Source organism: Nycticebus coucang, chromosome 1 (genome assembly GCF_027406575.1).
Source record: "Nycticebus coucang isolate mNycCou1 chromosome 1, mNycCou1.pri, whole genome shotgun sequence".
Classification (NCBI taxonomy): domain Eukaryota; kingdom Metazoa; phylum Chordata; class Mammalia; order Primates; family Lorisidae; genus Nycticebus; species Nycticebus coucang.
The window spans coordinates 148,393,809-148,413,307 of record NC_069780.1 but is presented as its reverse complement, the minus strand read 5'-3'; the positions used below and the strand labels follow the sequence as shown (position 1 = coordinate 148,413,307).

The 19,499-nt window shown below is 38.3% G+C and overlaps 1 protein-coding gene across 1 annotated transcript in view; it reads right to left on the bottom strand.

Annotated features, from left to right (window-relative positions):
• Window positions 1-18,643, bottom strand: part of LOC128584991 (cAMP-specific 3',5'-cyclic phosphodiesterase 4D) — a 566,576-nt gene extending 547,933 nt beyond the window's left edge. The window contains exon 1 of the mRNA XM_053590276.1: window positions 18,472-18,643. Coding sequence (XP_053446251.1) covers window positions 18,472-18,518 — 47 coding nt within the window. The 5' untranslated portion in view covers window positions 18,519-18,643. The remainder of the gene's footprint in view (window positions 1-18,471) is intronic.
• Window positions 18,644-19,499: the final 856 nt, after the last annotated feature.

Here is a 19,499-nt window from a genome sequence, read left to right as displayed (position 1 = left end):
TACAGACTAAATCACACATATGTCCAACTCCTTTTCATTCTTCAGATGCACTGTAATGTTTGCAATACATACATATGCAGCAAAAATTTGTTCCCCCCTGAAGCATTTTGGGTCAAGATTTTTATTAAGGTAACATGGTAATGAAAGAGGGTCTTTTTTGTTGTAGACATAAAGGTTCCTAAACACATCATTTCATTATGTAAAGCACATGTGCAAAAGGCATTCGGGATCTCAGTTTAAGAACAACAGAGCTCAAAGCTGAGGTATAATGGTTGCTTCCTAAATACTGCACTCAGCAGTTCTGGGGCACTTGGCAGTGACGAACCGGCATGAAGAGTCAGGTACTGAGAAGCCATTCCCTTGGAAGTGAACCCTTTTTTATATTCTTTTATCTTTTGCTTGTCTTGACTGCAGCTCTGAAGAAACCAAGGATACAGAAGGAGTAAAGAAAGCAAGCAACACAGATTACCCGAAGGAGATGCTCATGACTCTGAATGAAAACAGATTCTGGAGGGAGGTAGGGGGAAAGGGGCCATAATCTTCAAAGTTCTTTTGATGTGTTGTTGCTTTCAAACTAGTGGATTTTCTCCAGGTAAAGCTGTTGGATATAGATGAACTCATTTGTCAATCAAACATCTTTTACTCATGGCCAAGTCAAACACTTGATTATTCTAGTCTTGGCAACAAACTCTTAATGCCAACATGAACTAGCCCATTCACCAAGCTGGGAGAAAAGAAACGGTAGGAAAATGAAAAAATGCAGAGTGTTTTTATTCTATAATCCCAAACTGCATTTTTTAAAATTTTTATGTAATTGCTTTTGTTTCTGTTTTTTTTTTTTTTTTTTTGGGGGGGGGGTTGTTATTGTTTGTTTCTTGTACCATTAAACAAATTGTTTTAGGCAGATAGTAGATAACAAACCATAACACATATTCCCCAGAAAACAACTTATTTGACCTGGCCTCATAAATGTAAAGGATTTCATAAATTCCAGGAGCTTTGATGTTTGTCTGCAGGTCCTTCCAGACTGGGTGTCATTTCATAATCATTTTCATGGTTCTCATTTTCCTTAGCAATTGAATTTGTGCTTGAATCATTTCAAGCCTAGGAAGCAATCTTGTGAGTTGACAGATCTCATTGGGAGCAGCCTTGCTCAGAATTTTGACTTAACGCTTTCACTCTGATCCACAACAAAAGTCCATGTACAGACTCATAACATTTGTCTCAAAGATTCAGGTGTCCTTAAGGTTGTGAGGTATGGTAGTGTCACCCTTTCCTACTGCTCTCATTACAAATGGCAGAGTCAGGATTTTAAAATCTAGTGTTACAATGGGCTAGGAAAGGTCTCCAAGTGGGTGACGATGTTGTCCTCTTAACTTGAAAATGGCAATTTGGCAAGACATGGCCTATTTTCTATAAGGAACATATTTTTTATTCAGATTATCCTTTTACAAACACCCAGTATCTTCAATAGTTATTGAATCATATGTTAATGAAATTTAGTACATGAGCTTTCTTTTAATTATGAACTAACAATAGTATTTAAAATTTTCAAAGAGCTCTTGACTATATCACAATCTTCATAGAAACTTAGGAAGAAAGAAAGGGACAGGAGGGAAACCAAAATGTATCAAATATCTTGAGCTTATCAGGTACAATGATTTCAAATATATCTCATTCTCTTTCTATGCACCTTAGGACAAATTTTACTTTTGATTTTATATCAGAAGTAGGTGTGCTTTCCCCGAGTCACTGAGTCGTTTATATCTAATGGACATTGGAATTTGTATTTAAACTTCCTGGTTTACACTGGCTCCTAGGAAGCTTAGCGAAAACTTCATATTCCATCTGGCATAACCTTGGACTTCATGGACTTTCTGCCTCCTTTGAAATCTAAACAAGTATTTTTTAACTTCCTAATTTCATGACCAGTAGGAGTTCCAAAACTCATCTTTAGATTTCTAATAACTTCCTGGGGCAGGCCTATATTGACTTCTCTTGCCAGCACAACACAGCTCATTTTTGATTCATACATCACCAAAATCACTTACTTTTAGCCCTCCCCAGACTTGAAATAAGATGTGCGTGCATCAGGGGTCTTTCCTCCCAGCTGTCCCTGACAGGGATCTGTTTATAGACTGAACACATAGTTCTCAGCCTACCCTGGGCAGGTTCTTCTCTTCCTCTCCTCTCTTTTAATCTCTTTTCCTCATTTCCGCCATTCTAATTAGCACCAAATTCTCCCTCTATTATGCAGAGTAACTTTCACCCTCAGGGCACCTGAACACTTACCTGCAGCCAAACCCTCCAGGGACTCTCTTCCTACCCCAATGGCATCTTCAAAATACCTCTTTCAGCAAAGGCATTTCTCCTCTCCACAAAGATTCTGGTGTCTTTTAAGATAATTGAATTTGTTTTTGTCATTTCACTCATATGCCTGTGAGTAGGAAAATTATATTTTATTTCTCTTTGCCCTTCCCCCATTGCTCTCATTATAAGTTATACATAACTTATAAATAGGCCAGGCTTGGTGGCTCGTGCCTATAATCCCAGGCTGAGGCAGGAGAATCGCTCAAGGGCAGGAGTTTTAGACTGACCTGAGCAACATAGCAATAACTGTCTCTATTAAAAAAAAATTAATCCTCAGAGTCTTCCAGGGAAGAGAGTGATTCTTCATCTACCAGCAGTCATGGCTCTGCCTCAGCTAAAGACATAAGGAAGAAGAGACAAAGGAGACAAAGTAAAGAAGTAGCTAAATTGATCAGGAGCCAACAAACAAATGATAGAAAACCTGAAGAAAGAAGACTAAACACAGGCACCAGGAAACAAGGACTGAAAGAGACAAGGCAGAAAAACACAGAGATCAAAATTTAGGAGATTCCAATGGGAGAGATCCCATAACCAAGTGCATGTCCGACAAAGTGTTCCCCCTGAACAAAATAACGACAGTGGAGCTGTGAATGACAGAGATCAAGAAATGCCCAGAGATTTGGAGAACAAATGTGGTGATCACAAAAAGAAAAGAGGAGAGAGAAGAAATTCTTTTTCTGAAAATGAGAAGCACACACATCAAAGTAAGGACAGTGAAAATTTTAGAAGAAGAGATAGATCAAAGTCAAGGGAAACAGACAGAAAGCATTCAGGCTCTGGAAGTGATGAAGATAGACATCAGACTGGTGCAGAGAGGGACTGGGAAAAATCTAGCAGATAACGCTGAATATTCCAGAGAATCAAGGAAAAATCAGGATCGGCGAAGAGAAAAGTTCCCCTTTTATTTTTTTTTTAAATACTTTTAAATTATTTAATTATTTTTTAATTATTTAATTATTTAATTATTTTTTAATTATTTTTCCCCTGCAAAAATAATTCTACAAAATGACATAAACTGAGCTTGCCTTACATTAGGTTGAAACATATTATTTTTTACATAGTTCAGTGAACTTTGTAGAGAATTCTTGTATAAAGTACTGATTTGTATTTGTAAATTGTAAAATGTTTTCTTTGTAACTTGTTTTATAACTGATACATCTTAAGGCTCTCCCCATAAAATTATTTGAAGAGAACAATTTCACCAGAAAAAAATAAAAAAGCTAATCAGGCATGGTGGTGCACACCTGTACTTGCAGAACTACTTAGGAGGTTGAGGCAGGATGGCTTGAGCTCAGGAGTTTGAGGCTGCAGTGAGCTACTGCACACCAGCTGGCCAACAGGGGAAGATTCTCATCAAAAAATTCTTCCCAAACAAAAACTAACTAAGTAAATAATGTATTATCTCATGGAATCCTTAACCACAAATATGGGTAGTTGGTACTATTGTATTTCTCTTTTATGAATGAGGAAAGTGAGGTTCATAGAAGCTAGGTAATTTGTTCAAAAGTAGCCAGTCAACATCAGAATTGAATCTAAATTATTTCAATATGGCTGTAAAGAATGGGCTCTTTCCCTTTCAATATTACTGCCTGCTAAGGGAGATAGTTATGAGACCCTCAAATGCTTTGTCAAAGCATATACTACCTCCTCTCTCTACCCATGCTTCCACGTCCAGATTTTCACTCATTGTTTATTACTAGGATGAGAGAAGGAGAACTGGAATTTTTTGCACGAACTCTTGCAGACATTTCTGATAAATGATACAACTGCCTTCTTTAAAATATCCAACCCTTACTACCTCTACTGTGATGAGAACTATGGCTCTATGTCCTTAAAACACTGAATGCACTTAATTTTCCAGAGTATTGTCTGACCAAAAAGTATACAGATGTATAAAATACTACAGATCAATTTTCTTAATCTCCCAAAATCCCAGTGCTAAGAAAATGGTTCTTGATGTTTTTTCACAATAAGACAAGAATAAAACTTTATTAGAATGTACAAAGGGACTTCAGATTTTTAATGGTCATCTTAGCTAACAGACATCATTAATATTCCAAATAAAATATGGAAAATATGGTATGAGTTCCCCATTTCAAAGGATCAACTGAGAAATTATTTTTGTACAAAATTTCAAGATTTTAGATATTTCAAATATGACTATTTTTCCTGAGAAGTCACTTGATGTCTTCTTTTAAAAACAACTAAAGTCAAAGCAATAGCAAAATGCAAAACTAAAGCAGAGTAATAATGAGAAAAGTCTAAGAAGATACTGATTACTTCAGAATCAAAAAGAATCCAGTAGATCCCAATGAATGGACACCTATTTTCTGAAAAGAACTGTGCTAAGCATTTTAAATACCATATCTCACTTAATCCTTATAGCAATAGGATGAGGTCAGATTATCAGTCAAATTTTTTTCTACATGAGGAAAAAGAGATAGAAGTTAGCTACACAGTTGCCCAAGGTCATACAGCTCATAAGTGAAAGAACAGGATATATCCTGATTGTCTCCAAAGTCAACATATCACTGGCTCTCAGTATTCTGTAACATTAACTCTGTATGATGTAGCCACGTTTGTGAAGAAGACAAGAGGTTTATAAGACATGGATGTTTTTGTTTTAATGCTCATATACATGTCAATTAGAGAATGTTGCCAGGCAGCAGATAATCAAACAATAAATTGTGCAATCTTTTTGGGTTCATGTGACTTCAAAGAAGCAAACTATCTGAGGTCAAAGAAAGTTTCATGGAAGAGAGGAAATGTTGAGTTATGAGGGAGGGAACTTGATAGATGGGTAAGTGTTGGACAGGCAGAGCTGAGGGTGGAAGCATCACAGGTAAGGAAATCAGATGCCTGTATTAGGGACTAGTGAGAAAACCAGTATAACCAAAGAAGGGGAATCTTGTTGGGTAATCATGAGAACTAAATAATGAAAAAGAAAGATAGGGTGGGGCACCTACAGAGAGCTTTGAGGGGCATGTTAAAAAATCCATTTGTTGTAACATTTACAAAGATCTATTGAAGTTTTAGTACATGGATGGAGGGAAAAAAAAAAAAAAAAAGACAGAATATAGAAAGTCCTGAAGAATCCTGGCCACAGTCCTGTAGTAATCACTGTCAAAGCCCTGCCCACCCCCTTGGTGGTCACTGCCATGTAGAGGGTTGTTGAGGAGCTGAGGCTTCAGCTTCCCCAGCCCTTCTGAAAAGGTGCAGCATTTATATAAAGCTGCTCATCAACAGCGGTCATACCTATTTTACATTGCCTCAGCTTTGTTCAAAGGGAGGTTTCTGTGACTTGAAAGCATGTGTTTGTACTGACAACACCAAATTCTCAAAGGATATGAAACAACAAGAATTCTTATTCATTGCTGGTGGGAATGCAAATCCTGCAGCCACTTCAAAGGACAATTTAGTAATTTCTTACCCCCCAACAAAACATATTCTTCCCATATGGTGCAGCCATCATGCTCCTTGGCATTTATTCAAGTGAGCTGAAAACTTATGTTGGTACAAAATCCTGCTCATGAATGTTTACAGAAACTTTATTCCTAGTTGTCTAAACCTGGAAGCAAGCAAGATGTATGCTCTTCAGTAGGGGAGGGGAGAAGTAAACTGTGGTACATCCAGACAATGGAATATTATTCAACACCAAAAAGAAACGAGCCAGCGAGCCCTTTAAAGACGGGGGAGAGTTAAATGCATATTATTTAGTGAAAGAAGCCAGTCTGAAAAGGTGAAGTGCTGCCTAATTCCAACTAGATGACATTATAGAAGAGACAAAACTCTGGAGGACAGAAAAAACAAACAGATGCAGGGGAGAGCAGAGGGAGACATGAACATACAGAGCACAGAGGGTTTTTAGGGCACTGAAGCTGCTGTGTATGACACCAGAATGATTACGCATTTTCAAAACAATGTACAATACCAAAAGTGAACCCAACTGTAAGTTACGGACATCAGGAGATAATGACAGGTACATGAAGGATCATCAATGGTAACAAATGTACTACTTTGACAGAGGATGTGATCATGGGAGAGGGTGTGTATGCACGGGGGTGGGGAGGATACCGAAAATCCCTGTAACTTTTGCTCAATTTTGCTGTGAACCTAAAACTGCTCTAAAAAATGAAGTCTATTAAAACAAAAGATGCATGTGTGATTCCCACCATTACACTAAAGAATGGATAGATTCAAAAACTCAAATATAGAATATGTATGCTAAAACAATAAGAGAAATAACATTAATACTCAGAATGGCTGGTACTTATATAATGCGATTGGAAAGGCAGAGTCCAGATGAGACAGAACCTTAGGTTGTACTTCATACAATACAGGGACAATATATTTTCTTGGCAGTGAAGGGATATTATGGAGATGACTAGTTTTGGACCTTAGCTTAACAGTGAAAGACGTATGAAAAGAGGAAAGACGAGCCACACGTGGGGGGTGGTTTATGTCCTGAGGACCATATCATCTACAGTGATGAAAAGTAATTAAAATGTAACAGAAATATTGTAAATGCAGAAAGGGACATAATGCAACATCAGAAGCAGCTGCAGAGTTAATTTACAGACTTTTGTCTTGCCAGCAAGATAAAACATCCACATTTTCAAGGCAAGAAAGATCCCTACGTGAAAGAGAATGAGCTGGTTATGGGTTTTGAAGAGTGTCTTAGATAAGGTGATTTGTAGCAACAGCATTTGGATTCTGCAGATAAACCACATTCAGCATGATGGCTGCTTCTGCAAATTCAGTTAAACTCCCCAAGCACCAGAAATCAAGCTATGTGGGAATTATTTATGTTCAAGATGAAAATTTTTATAGAAATTTGGTCTATCCAGAAAAGCAAGCACTAGCTCTTGAAAAAATTCAAATTAATTCTGAAATAATTAACTTCTAAGGATGCAATACTGAAAAAGTAATTTTTACCCTAAAGCATTTATTGAGCACCTACTGTGTGTCAGGTGCTATGTATGAGATAGGAACTGAGACGCCAATGACGAAGGGCCTGAGTAAGTTAGCTGTAAAGGGGAAATCCGCCCTGTGTGAAGTAGGCCCTGACTCAACATGGGAGGGCACAGCAGTTTCATAGGGACAGGCGATTCTTGCTGCAGGTCAAGACATGAAAAGGAAGCAGTTATTCTCCATAGTTCAAACTTAGCCCAAGGTGTCATCCCTAACTACATACTGCAGAGACCTAAGGAAATAATTCAGAAGAGGCAGTTTAGTACTCTAAGCAACCTATAGCTAATGGGTAAGATCTAGGTTGGAAATGGCCTGCCAGTGAGCAACTCAGTTACCCTGGGCAACCTGGTTAACCATTCACAGCCTAGTTTCTAATCTGCACAATAACAATAGGGACATTTACTGAGTAGAAAGGAGCTCTTTTACGCACCTGACCAGTTTTCTCATTTAATCTTCACAGCAACCCTATGAACTGAGAACTATTTATTGTCCCTATTTTACAAGTGGGGAAACTGAATCACAGAGGTTAGATACCCAAGATAACAAGGTTGCACCCTCGTTATCAAGCTTGTACCTTTGTTATCTTGTTAGAAGGCTTACCTATCTTGTAAATAGATAACAAGTCTTTGACGTGGATTTTTGGTAATGTCTATGAAAAGGTTAGTCTATAGCTGGCGTTAATAACCTCTCGAATGTGATATCTATCCTTATTATCTTTATTATTTTTATGCCATAAGCCCTGCCTCATCTCAAAACATGGCATAATAACATTATTTGGAAAACATAAAAGGTTATTTAATTAAATTATTTCATAGCCATATAATCATTGTTACCCAGCCTTTTTTTGCACACATGGTTCATTAAGAAACAAGTGATAAAGTGTCTAGTAAGTGCAACACTGTGCTAGGGACTAGAGTATAAAGTAGAACATACTAGTCAAGGTGGCTACTTCCAGGCATAGAACAGACTATGATTTATTACCATAACATCTCAAAGGCTAGCCTGGTCACAGAAAGTTCCTTGGAGCAAAAGGCTGTGGTTGAAGACCTCGTATTATAGGGTTAGCCTTTCGAATAATGGCATCCTGAGGCACCTTTGCATTCAACATCTCTCGAAAATCAAATCTTGTCTGGATAATTTTGTAAAAAGTAGATTTTTTCAATAAATATTTTATTCCTTTAGAATTCAGACACTCAAAAAGTGCACTCCAATGCCTCACTATATGACTTGCAAGAAGTCTCTTCCACTGCTTTCAGTAACACTGCAGTTTGCTCGATTTGCCCGCTCCTAGCCTGCTCTACGGTTCCTTTCTTCTCCAGAACAGGAAAGGCCTCTCCATTATTATACCAATTATTTGTTTCAAATTTATTGAGCAACCCAACAACAAGGTTCCTAATATTGAGAACTCCGTACAACATTTTTTCTTTAGACTAGATGGGGGCTAGATGAGAAAAGCAAGGCCTGAGACCTTTATCAAAAGAAAAGTTAGGAAGACACAAGGACCACACAAATCGTATGTGAAATCTATTTTCTCAAGTACCTTGGACGTCAGCATTTATGGGCATAAAGTTGCTGTCTTACCAATGCCAAGGACTGCTAATTTAAAGTTAAGTTTTGTGGAAAAGGAATTAAGCAAAATACTTAAGGCTGCGAGGCTAAGTTTCCTATAGGAGGAGCCAAATACTTCAGAAAAGCTTCATAGCTTGGTCCTGGAGTAATTTGTTGATCAAGGTGTATTGTTCCTGTGTGGTACCTTTACTCAAAGGACACTTGGGCCTAAATAAGACAGAAAGAGTAAATAAATTAGATCACATATTTTTAGAGCACCACAGTGATCATTCAGTCAACCCCCTTATTTTCAGATTTAGAAAAGCATGGAAACTCAAGGGAGAGGAAGAATGAAGTTCCATGACAAGTGACTAGGACTGCCTCGTACCTACCCCATTTAGAGTTTTAGAGCCTTACCAGAATCCCCACAAAGAAAGCCCTGTCTCAAAGAATGGTGAGCACTGGATGCCAGGAATAGGACAGAAGAAGCTCTGTTGAGAAGTTGAGAAGAGATGATAAGCGTTCATAATATCGGCTAACATCATGGTACCCTCTAGGGTTTATTCTTATGGCCTATAAAATGATAAGGTTATTTAATAATATCCCTTAATTTACATCATATATTTGTCATTTCCCCCTATTTATCATGGAACCATAAAAGATAATTTAAGTTTATAAATATTTAAACTAGGTTATACAAGTTCTGGTTGAAGTCACATTATGCTTTGTTATTTCCAGTAAGTTTCCCAGAGATCAGTGACACTTTCAAGTGAACTTCACAAGGGTTTTGAAGAAATTTCTGTAAAACCAGGTTACATATATATGGATTTGTGACATTCTAACATAAGCCACAGAAAGGTTCCTATTAAAAAAGGAGCAAAGCTGAATCATTTTGCCTTCCCTTCCCACTGTGATTTTTATTCATTTGAAGATAAAATTCACAGCAAACATCTTAGAGCTTCTGTTTGTCACTCAAGAGTTATTTCGGGGCAGCATAGGGAACCTCACATTTTCAGAATCAGGTCGGGTACTGGAACTGCAATCTAATTAATATGTTCATAAAACACTTTCCACCACCGCCAAATAAAAAACAACAACAATAAATTCAACTCTGCATTCTTTGGAATCCCGAACAACACACGCAGTAGGAGAAATTCTAACCACAAAATGGTTCCTTCTCTAGTAATTACGAATTATAACATTTCTGCCACATCTCTACCCCTTTCCCTGACACTTTGTGTAAATAAATTCTAAAGTAGAGCATCCTTTATTGACTGATTGACTGAAGGTGTCAGTATCGCCTTTTTCCAGCTTGCTACAGCCCCTTGAACTTCCCTCTTCAGTAGCCTTTGCAATGCCCCAGAGTAGCTGATCCAGGACCTAATGAAACTCCTCCACCTGCTCCTCCATAATCCTCCTCCTGAGATGTGTCCCGAATTCTACTTTCCAGAAGAAATAGATGGCATAAAATAAAGACTCTCTCAGGTGCTCTCTCCACCTGCTTAATCTCCACGTTACCTGCACCCTCCCTCCTATTTCAGAGTAGGTCATGTTCCTCCACTAGCTTCCCAGCTCTGCATCAGGAATGTTCCTTGCATTTCTCTGATGATTAAACACAAGGAACATTCTAACTCCAGTAAGAGTGGCTCACATAACAAAATCCCAAAACTACAGATGTTGGCATGGATGTAGAAAAAAGGGAACACTTCTGCACTGCTGGTGGGAATGCAAGCTAATACACCCCTTTTGGAAAGAAGTATGGAGAACACTCAGGGATCTAAAGGTAGACCTGCCATTCAATCCTACAATTCCTCTACTAGGTATATAGCCAAAAGACTAAAGATCACTTTATAACAAAGATATTTGCACCATATTGTTCACTGCAGCTCAATTCATAATAGCCAAGTCATGGAAGAAGCCCAAGTGCCCATCAACCCATGAATGGATTAATAAATTGTGGTATATGTATACCATGGAATATTATGCAGCTTCAAAAAAACGATGGAAACTTTACCTCTTTTATGTTTATATGGATGGAGCTAGAACATATCCTACTTAGTAAAGTATCTCAAGAATGGAGGAAAAGTATCCAATATACGCAGTACTGGGCAGTGCCTGTGGCTCAAAGGAATAGAGAGCTGGCCCCATATGCCAGAGGTAGTGGGTTCAAACCCAGCTCTGGCCAAAAAAAAAAAAAAAGTTTGTTTTCTCAGTGTATGCAGTACTCTTATGAAACCAATTTACAATCACTCACACTTTCGTATGAAGAATAGATTACAACTATGGCCCAGGATGAAGGAGGGAGGGGAATGGGAGGGGAGCAGGGAGGTCAGATGGAGGGAGGGTAAATGGTGGGATCACACCTATGGTGCATATGGCAAGGGTACATGTCCGATCTATTAAGCATAGAGTATAAATGTCTTAATACAATCATTAAGTAAATGAGGTGAGGGATATATTAACTGGTACGATGTAAGTATTCCAAATTGATATGAAATCAGCACATTGTACCCCCTAAATGCATTAATGTATACATGATATACCTCTTTTTGATTTAATTTTTTTAAAAAAGGAATGTTCCTTGAACATGCTCCTCATGCTTAAAAGTACTTGATCTTCTTCACTAGCTGCTGAGTTTTCCCCCATCCTCCCCTCTCTTCTCCTCTTCTTTTTTATCCAAAAATTTTAAAGTTGTTTGCACTACTTTTCTCTGCTTTTATAACCCTTGAAACATAACTTGCCCTTTAAACTCCCTTAATTATCACTTCAAAGTATTATCAATAATCACCAATTCTCAGATCCATTGAATGCATTTTTAATCCCTCATTTCTAGACTTCTGTAAGATATTTGGATCAAGACAGTTAAACCGCTTCTTCCTTTGGACTCCCAGAACACTTTGTATATAGCTATGTTAATATGCTGCCCACTTTACTGGGTTTTATAGCTATTCTCCTCCAACTACATTGAGTATATCCAACTCAGGACCCATCCTATTTGTCTGGGAATAATCTACATAAACCAACTGGTATGTCCCACCTGTTCCAAGACAAATAACTAAGCATCCCACTTTTCAGCAGTTCAGATATTGAGCTATTTAATCATTTCATGCTTCCTTGGCATTTAGCTCTATTTCAGATAATGTTAATATTCTTTGTCCAGGCACAAAATAAATTTTACAGACCCATATTAAGGTAAACATTTTGAAGAAAGTAATAAAGATGGCAGCAAAACCCAAAACTTCCATGATCTTTTAGTGTAGGCAAAACACTCTCAGAAACACTTTATCTGACTTTTACAAAGTAGAGGTGGAGTCATTTCAAAGCAGGACCATGTCCATTAGCTTGGACACGGCCTGACAACACCTGCAGGGATGGGGAACAGAGCTGTGTGTGCCCAGAAAAGGGCCTTTTGCTCTGCAAGGAGGCTCTGTCCATTCTCCCAGCACCACAGCGTGCATGTCTCTTTCTCTATGCAAACCATGGCTCCTTTCCTAACATATCTTCCCAGGGAAGAACATTTTACTAATTCACAGAAAGGGCCCTATAGGCCACACTGGCCTTGGGAACACAGCTCACCACAAAATCCTTATAAAACTTTTCATTCTGACAAAACAATGAAAGAGCTGCCGACACAACTAAGTATAGGTCATAGTTCTAATGTCAACAGCCAGAGTTTCTCAAGGGAAGGCCATTCACACTCAGTAGGCATCTTCCCTATTTACTCAACTTGCTTAACAACAGAGTAAATCTACTTGGTTGCTTCAGTTTACTGCTAATCTCTTCTTCCGGAAGATCCACATGCTAAGGCATCTGCCATAGGAACAACAAAGTGGGTCAAAAAGACTCTGGGCTAGAAAATCAGGTCAGATGTGGGTGTGAGTGGGTCAAAGTCACACACACACACATATATACACATAGGCAGTGACTTTGAACAAGTTATCTAATCTCAGTGAACATCACCTTCTTCATCAGCAAACAGGGATTTGAATAAGACTCACCTCAGAGAGTCACTATCACCACTGAATGATGTAATCCTGTGAAAACAGGCAACATGCACAGCAGGGTTTGACTATACGGATCTTTTGTATGGAGGGCACAATGGTCATACTTCATATTTACTACTTCCTTTAGAGAAAATTTACTCAAGAGATTTTAGCATGCCATTGTTACGTGCTAATAAGTTATTATGACTAATGCGCTATGAGATTTTCTTTAATATTCTACTCTTTAAGACACAGTGGGTAAATACCTGCTGTAAGCATTTTCAACAGTGGGGAAGAACTCAGAGAGCTTTCACAAGATCACACAAAAGATGAGCGCCGATGTCTATAAAATCTCCCCAAATGTTCAGGCTGATATTTCTCAAAAAAAAAAAACGGGAAACATCCTCCAATAGTCCATTAGTGACAAGCACTTGCAGTAGTTACCTTATGGCTCAGAGACATATTTGAGCTATTTTTAAAAGGGTGGGATGATGCGATAGCTAGACAAGTATTAGGAAACAACATTAATACTATGGGATATGATTGAAGGAGGAGAAGAACTTTCAACCTGTGGCAAGTGCAAAAACAGTTGTTCAGTTTTCTTGAGTTCTTCTTTCATCTTAGGACTCTAACCTGCCTTCCTTTTCACACTGAGTGCCCATTTTTTCCTGAACCCAGATACCTCAGCATTATAAGGCAATGACAGTCAACCGCAAGGGGCACAGCAACCAGCAGTGAAAGTGAGACATGGAATGGAAGCTAAGCATCCAAACTTTGGGCTAATAATTTTCATATGATGGAGAATATTTTCTTCTTTTCTTTCTCCTGTGGGAGAGCTAAGACCTCCCTGGCTTGGGCCACCCACTTACCCCATTAAAGATGTAGCCTGTCAGCAATTTAAAGTGCACAAACTAGAAAGACTACAGCAGAAAGACTACAGGGACTAAAAACTATATTTAATTTTCTTCAGTTGTGAGTACATTGATCCTGCTAATGACCGCTTTGCTCCTGTATCATACCTTTCATAATCAAGTTTTTTTAATTGAAACATAAAATTTTATTTCATATTTAAATTCCAAGGTATTACTAGCAGAAATTAAGGAGGTATTCAAGAGGATACAGCTCAAGGCAATAGAGAACAGTAAAATAGAAAGCCAAGAGAAAAATTATATGGTTAATAAGATCAGTATTTCATCTAATGGAAAACCTTTGGTGTACTATATCTAAACCCAAAACTTAAACAATAACTGACTTCATTACTGAGCCCCAGGGATTGGTGAAAAAGAGAAGTTTGTATAATCATGAGCTTTACCTAAACTTTATTGGTCATAAATGTTTACAGATAAACTGGGTTTGACCCTAATAGGAACTCAGAATAAATCTGGGATTTCTGGGTACTTTAGTCATCCACAGGAAGAAATGGGAGTAAAGCAAGGTTAGCCATGCCCTGAAATCTCATTAGAAGACAAACAGACACTGGAAGAATTTTAGGTTGACTAAAATGAACAAATTCCATTATCTCACATGAGACTTGATACACGATGTTCTTCAATACACACAGTCATCAAACTCAATATTTTGTCTACCCACTAAAATCCTAATAAAATAAATGAGATTATTATATTGGCCAAAATACAAACTCAGAAAAATGTACTTCTGGTTTGAGTGTTTGTAGTTTCAATGTCTGAAGAAAAGAGTATCTTAAAAGATGAGACTCTAAGAGGCTCGATAGAAAGGATTGTCCCTTCATTAAAAAGCAGGCCATCATGCCTTTCTCTTCAGTATTTATTCATAAGATTTATTGTTTTAAATATATACAGACAGTAAAACCTCCTTAGCTGACCCCCTCCCTACACTGACTACCTCTTTAAGGTAGAGCAGACACACAGCACATGCACATATCACTAAAGTAGGCCTAGTTTCTTATGTTGAACACCTCTATATGTTGACCAGCTTCTTACAGTCCGTCCCTTGGGTGAAACTTACAGAAGTTCTACTGTATACATACATACATATATGTGTGTGTATGTAGTATTGATATATTTATTTATATCTTGCTTCATTCTATAAAGGATCCCAAATAGAACAAAACAGAATAAATTAGTTTATGAGTCAAACCCTTGGTGTATGGAGGAATAGCTGAATTGTGATTTGCTAGACTAAACTTTATAGGAACTGAGGGGAAACAGAAAGTCTACAGAAGAATGGGGGGGGCCTAGAAGAAGAAAAAAGAGTCCTCAATTTTGAGGCAAAGTGCCATAATTATTTCATTTTGCCTCTTCATTAGAGTCACTCAACATCAGAGATAGTTTGATACAAGCATTTCATGTCTGTTCTTTAAAAAAATAACTAAGCACCAAATAAATAATGAATTGATCCCTATCCATAATCACTAGTCTCAAATCTCCGCCTTCTTCAGAGAGGTCCTCCATGGCAGGAGGACCACGTAGCCTCTTCTCGCAGGGCCCTCAGCTCCCCCCTTGTTCACTTGCCTTTCTCTGAGCCATTTAAGTCCATGATAAAAAGTATACAAAGGTATTAAAATAAAATCTCCTCCTAAATTCAACACAGCCTTGATGTTTCTGACATAAAATTGCAGCATTTTTACAAATCGGATTATACAAAGTAAGGACAAAGAACTGCACACATTATGTTAGTCACACATTCATGTTAGACCCTTGTCATGTCTCTAAAAAGTGCCCATAATTGCTGCTAGATGAAAGTTAAGTTCTTTGCAAGCTGCTCTACTTTTTCTTTCTTTCAAACATGCCAGACCCATTTTTGATCACCAGGTTACCTTTCTAGTCTCATAACTAGTCAGAATAAAAAAAATAAGAAGAGCAATATAGTACTTATTTACCCAGTGAAGCAAACCTTTATCTTTGTTTGATTTGGCAGTAAAAAGGCTGAAAAATATAATGGAAAGAGGCCTTCACAATAAAATCCTCCAGCAAATAGTTCTTTCTTGTACCTTTAAACAAGAAAGATACATTCTTCAAACCACTCTTTTAGCACTCAAGGGGGGTGTGTTCTAGTAAGCCAGGTAATATAATAGGACCATTGATTAAGTTGTAACCAACCAATAGTGAATTCTTTAATACTATTGCTCAATTATCAACACACCAGCTGTAGGGAAGGTGGATAAGGATCCAAGTGGGAATTCTGTGCACAGGCTTCTGTATTTGTATCACTGCCCCTGATACACTTTTGAAGACTACTGTAGACCTCCTGGGTGTCAATTTTCTCTCATTCTTGCTTTTCAGAAAGCAGAACAGAAAGCAGCTAGGGCCTGGCATGTCCTGCCTTGCCAACTCTCCCCTTTGGAGCCTTCCTAGAGATGAGCCAGGACTCATGGAGCTAAGCACACATCTCCCTACTTGGCAAACCCTCTCTTCTAAGCACAGTAATTCACGAAATCTGAAAATCCACTAACAGGGAACCTTACAGTAGGTCGAAGGGAAAGAAGATTCTCTGTCAGCACTTAGACCTCTTACTGCAGTATTTGAGGCTAGAAAGAAGAGGCAAAAACAACAACAATTGGTGAAGGAAAGAACCAAGAATAACTTTAATTAGGTCACCTGGAAAAAACCACCACCTTCTTCCCTTGAGTCCCAACGTCATATTAATGAATCTTTGTAAAGAGCCCAGGGAAGAATCAGAACACTCTCAACTCCACACTGGCTCAGTGTGGCCACAACAACTGTGCACACCACACAGTGAAGTGGATGAAGGGTTTCCAAGCTCCAGGCACAAAAGAAAACCACCAGGACTCTAAAGTTCTCTACACAGCTTTCAAACATATGTGTATTACAGATCTGGAGGAGGATGAATAAGCACATTTGCATTCTTTCCAAAACTACAGAGTTGAATAGCTCATTTCTTTCTAGCCAAAATTAGAGGTGAGGTTAATGCAATAAAATAAAACATTTTATAATGTTAGGCATGCAAAGGGTACCTGCATCCTACCTATTGCAACATAAACAAATGGACTCAAACAAATGGACTTAGGTAGAACAAACACTGCTGCTTTATAGCAAGGTGCACTTTATGGAAATGAGAATGGCAATCCCTCCCCCCAAAAAACACATCTTAAGAGGCATAAGATTAACCATAAAGAAAGGTATAAGGAATAGAAGGAAAACAATTTTTGATACATGCCTACTATGTGCCAGGAACTGTTTCTAGGATCTTTTCATCTCAAGATTAAAGACCATGCATGTGAATTTGTCTAAAAGGATGACAAGGACCTTAATGCCAATGCCCGACCCTCACCCCCAGGACAAGCAAGGCAATGGCATGAAGGCTCCCGCTAAGTTGGAAACTCTGGTGATGCAGTTGGAAGTGGGCCACTGAGGTTTGCAGGCACGTCACCCAGACTTTCTCCCAAGCACATTAGAGGCTGGAGACAGTGGCTCTGGCCAGAAAGAAGGAAAATACGCCACAATGTTGACTCTGGATGTATCTGCTGTTGACAGAAAATAGGTACCTGCCTCGGATTACAGAGGATGCCTCCCAGCCTTTTCTGCTATGAATTTTTAACAGAAAACTGAGACCTCTATAACAAACCAGCAGATGATTTGGGTGGTGCCTGAAAGTCTCAGGAAGCTTTCATTTGAGACACTGTCAGAAAAGCAGTTGGAAAACCCTCAAAACCTATATCTGGATATCTATGACTTATCCTGAGTCCAGTCAAAATATTACCTGGAAAATACGCTTTCAAAATCAGACACATTGTGATATCCCAACCAACCTAAGTTTGTAGACACAAAGCCCTAAAATGTGCCTTTATTATGCATTCAGAAAGTTTCTTCTAGGAGAATCCAGTGGACCCTAAGGTATGATAAAACAAGCAATTTTAAAATAACAACCTTTGTCCTTATAATACCCTCAGCAATTAGTTCCTACACACACAATAAGAGATAGTACGTGATAGCATATGTCTAGGACCTTAACACACTGCAGGGAACCTTAATATATGATCAAATATCCAGACATTAAGCAAGTTCTATGAGAGTCTGAGCACTTCATGATTCATGGTGTTAGAATTCTGCTATTGGTTCATTACAGTAGAAATACTTCTTGAATAGGTGAAATAGTCTTAAATGTGAGATACCAATGCATCTTAGAATTATTTTAAAATTGAGTAAGCATTTTAAGTTTTTCTGAACCTTCTCTTGGAAATGCAGGCAAATTGTATTAGATGTCAAAAAATTTCATGTGTACCCTTCCCCGGGGAATTTTTTTTTTAAATAAAAGAAAAGAAAATAGCATAAAACAAAACCTAAACCTCCCTTATTCTTCTATAGGTAAGCAGTTACTATCTTCAAAGTTGTGCTTTGCTTTTTTCCTCCATGAACTATTAACGATTATAAATGTCCTCATCTCTTCATACTTGACTTCTGATTTGGGGATGCTTTAGAGGAACGAGTACTTTTTCATTGCATAACCATTATTTTCTCAGACATCTGGTCTTACACACCTTACTTTTCACTCTCACTTCATACCAATATTCTTGTTCAAAACCAATCCTTATCTGGTAACTGTCAGAAAATTTTCTAAGTCTGAGTTTTTCCTCACTGAAGGGATAATGATTACTCACCATATCCAGGAATGCCTTCTAAAGGGGAAATTATTCACGTGCATCATGTTGGCAGATCTTCTGTCATTAATCTTTTCCTTGTCTCCTATGTTACATGGAGTGATTTTCACAGATGAATTCCAACCCTCTGGTTGGAGCAGCTATCATGGGCAATTATTGCAACAAGTATTAAATTCCAAAAAAATCCCCCCCCCAACACAAGTAGCAACAACAAAATCTCTTCCACAATTTGAAGAAAGAAACATCACAGAGCCTTGCAGGTCTGGGTCCATCCATTTAGGTTCCACTAGTTAGTCGATACGCTAAAATAACCAGTTCAGCTGCTAACCCTAAACGGTGGTAAATATTGTCCTGGTAAGCTCTAACCGCCTTGAGTGTACACTAATGCATCCTCGCAGGAAGGACTCTGGAATGTGGGAAAAGAAGAGTCAAAAGACAGTTACTCGTTATCCTGGTTAAAGAAGTATTAGAAGGGAAATGAAAAACTTCAGGCTGCTTTGACATGCTGTCCTTTAGAAATGAATATTGCTTTTTCTTCTTTCTTAGGCACATATTCACTTCAACGCAGTGCTACCGTCTGAGACGTGTCGGACAAAGACCTGTGTAGAGGGGCTAGAAACCATGTATAAGCAAAGCCAACTTCTTCCCCAAATCTCAGAAGTAGGGAGGCAGCGGGTAATTTCTGCTTTGCAGGACAGGATTACCATCAGCTACCATCATGACTTCAGAAGGTGCTGTCGTGATGAAATTCGCTTCTGCCGCCTAGCCCCATAAGAAGTCTGTCTGCTCCCTGTAAGTAAAATGACTAAGCTATTGATTCTCTCACTGCAGAATCGCCTCTAATTTGCTGTTATGAAAACCATGTGCGGGCTTTTCATATTTTGCCTTGGAAAGAAAATGAATTTCACAGCTGCAAGTCAGACGTTGTCTAAGAATTTCTTCCCCGGCTGTCTTTTCTCTCTCTCTCTCTCTCTTTTGTTTGTTCACTCCGAATTCAGTTCCCCAATAGGTGTCATTTACTCTGATGC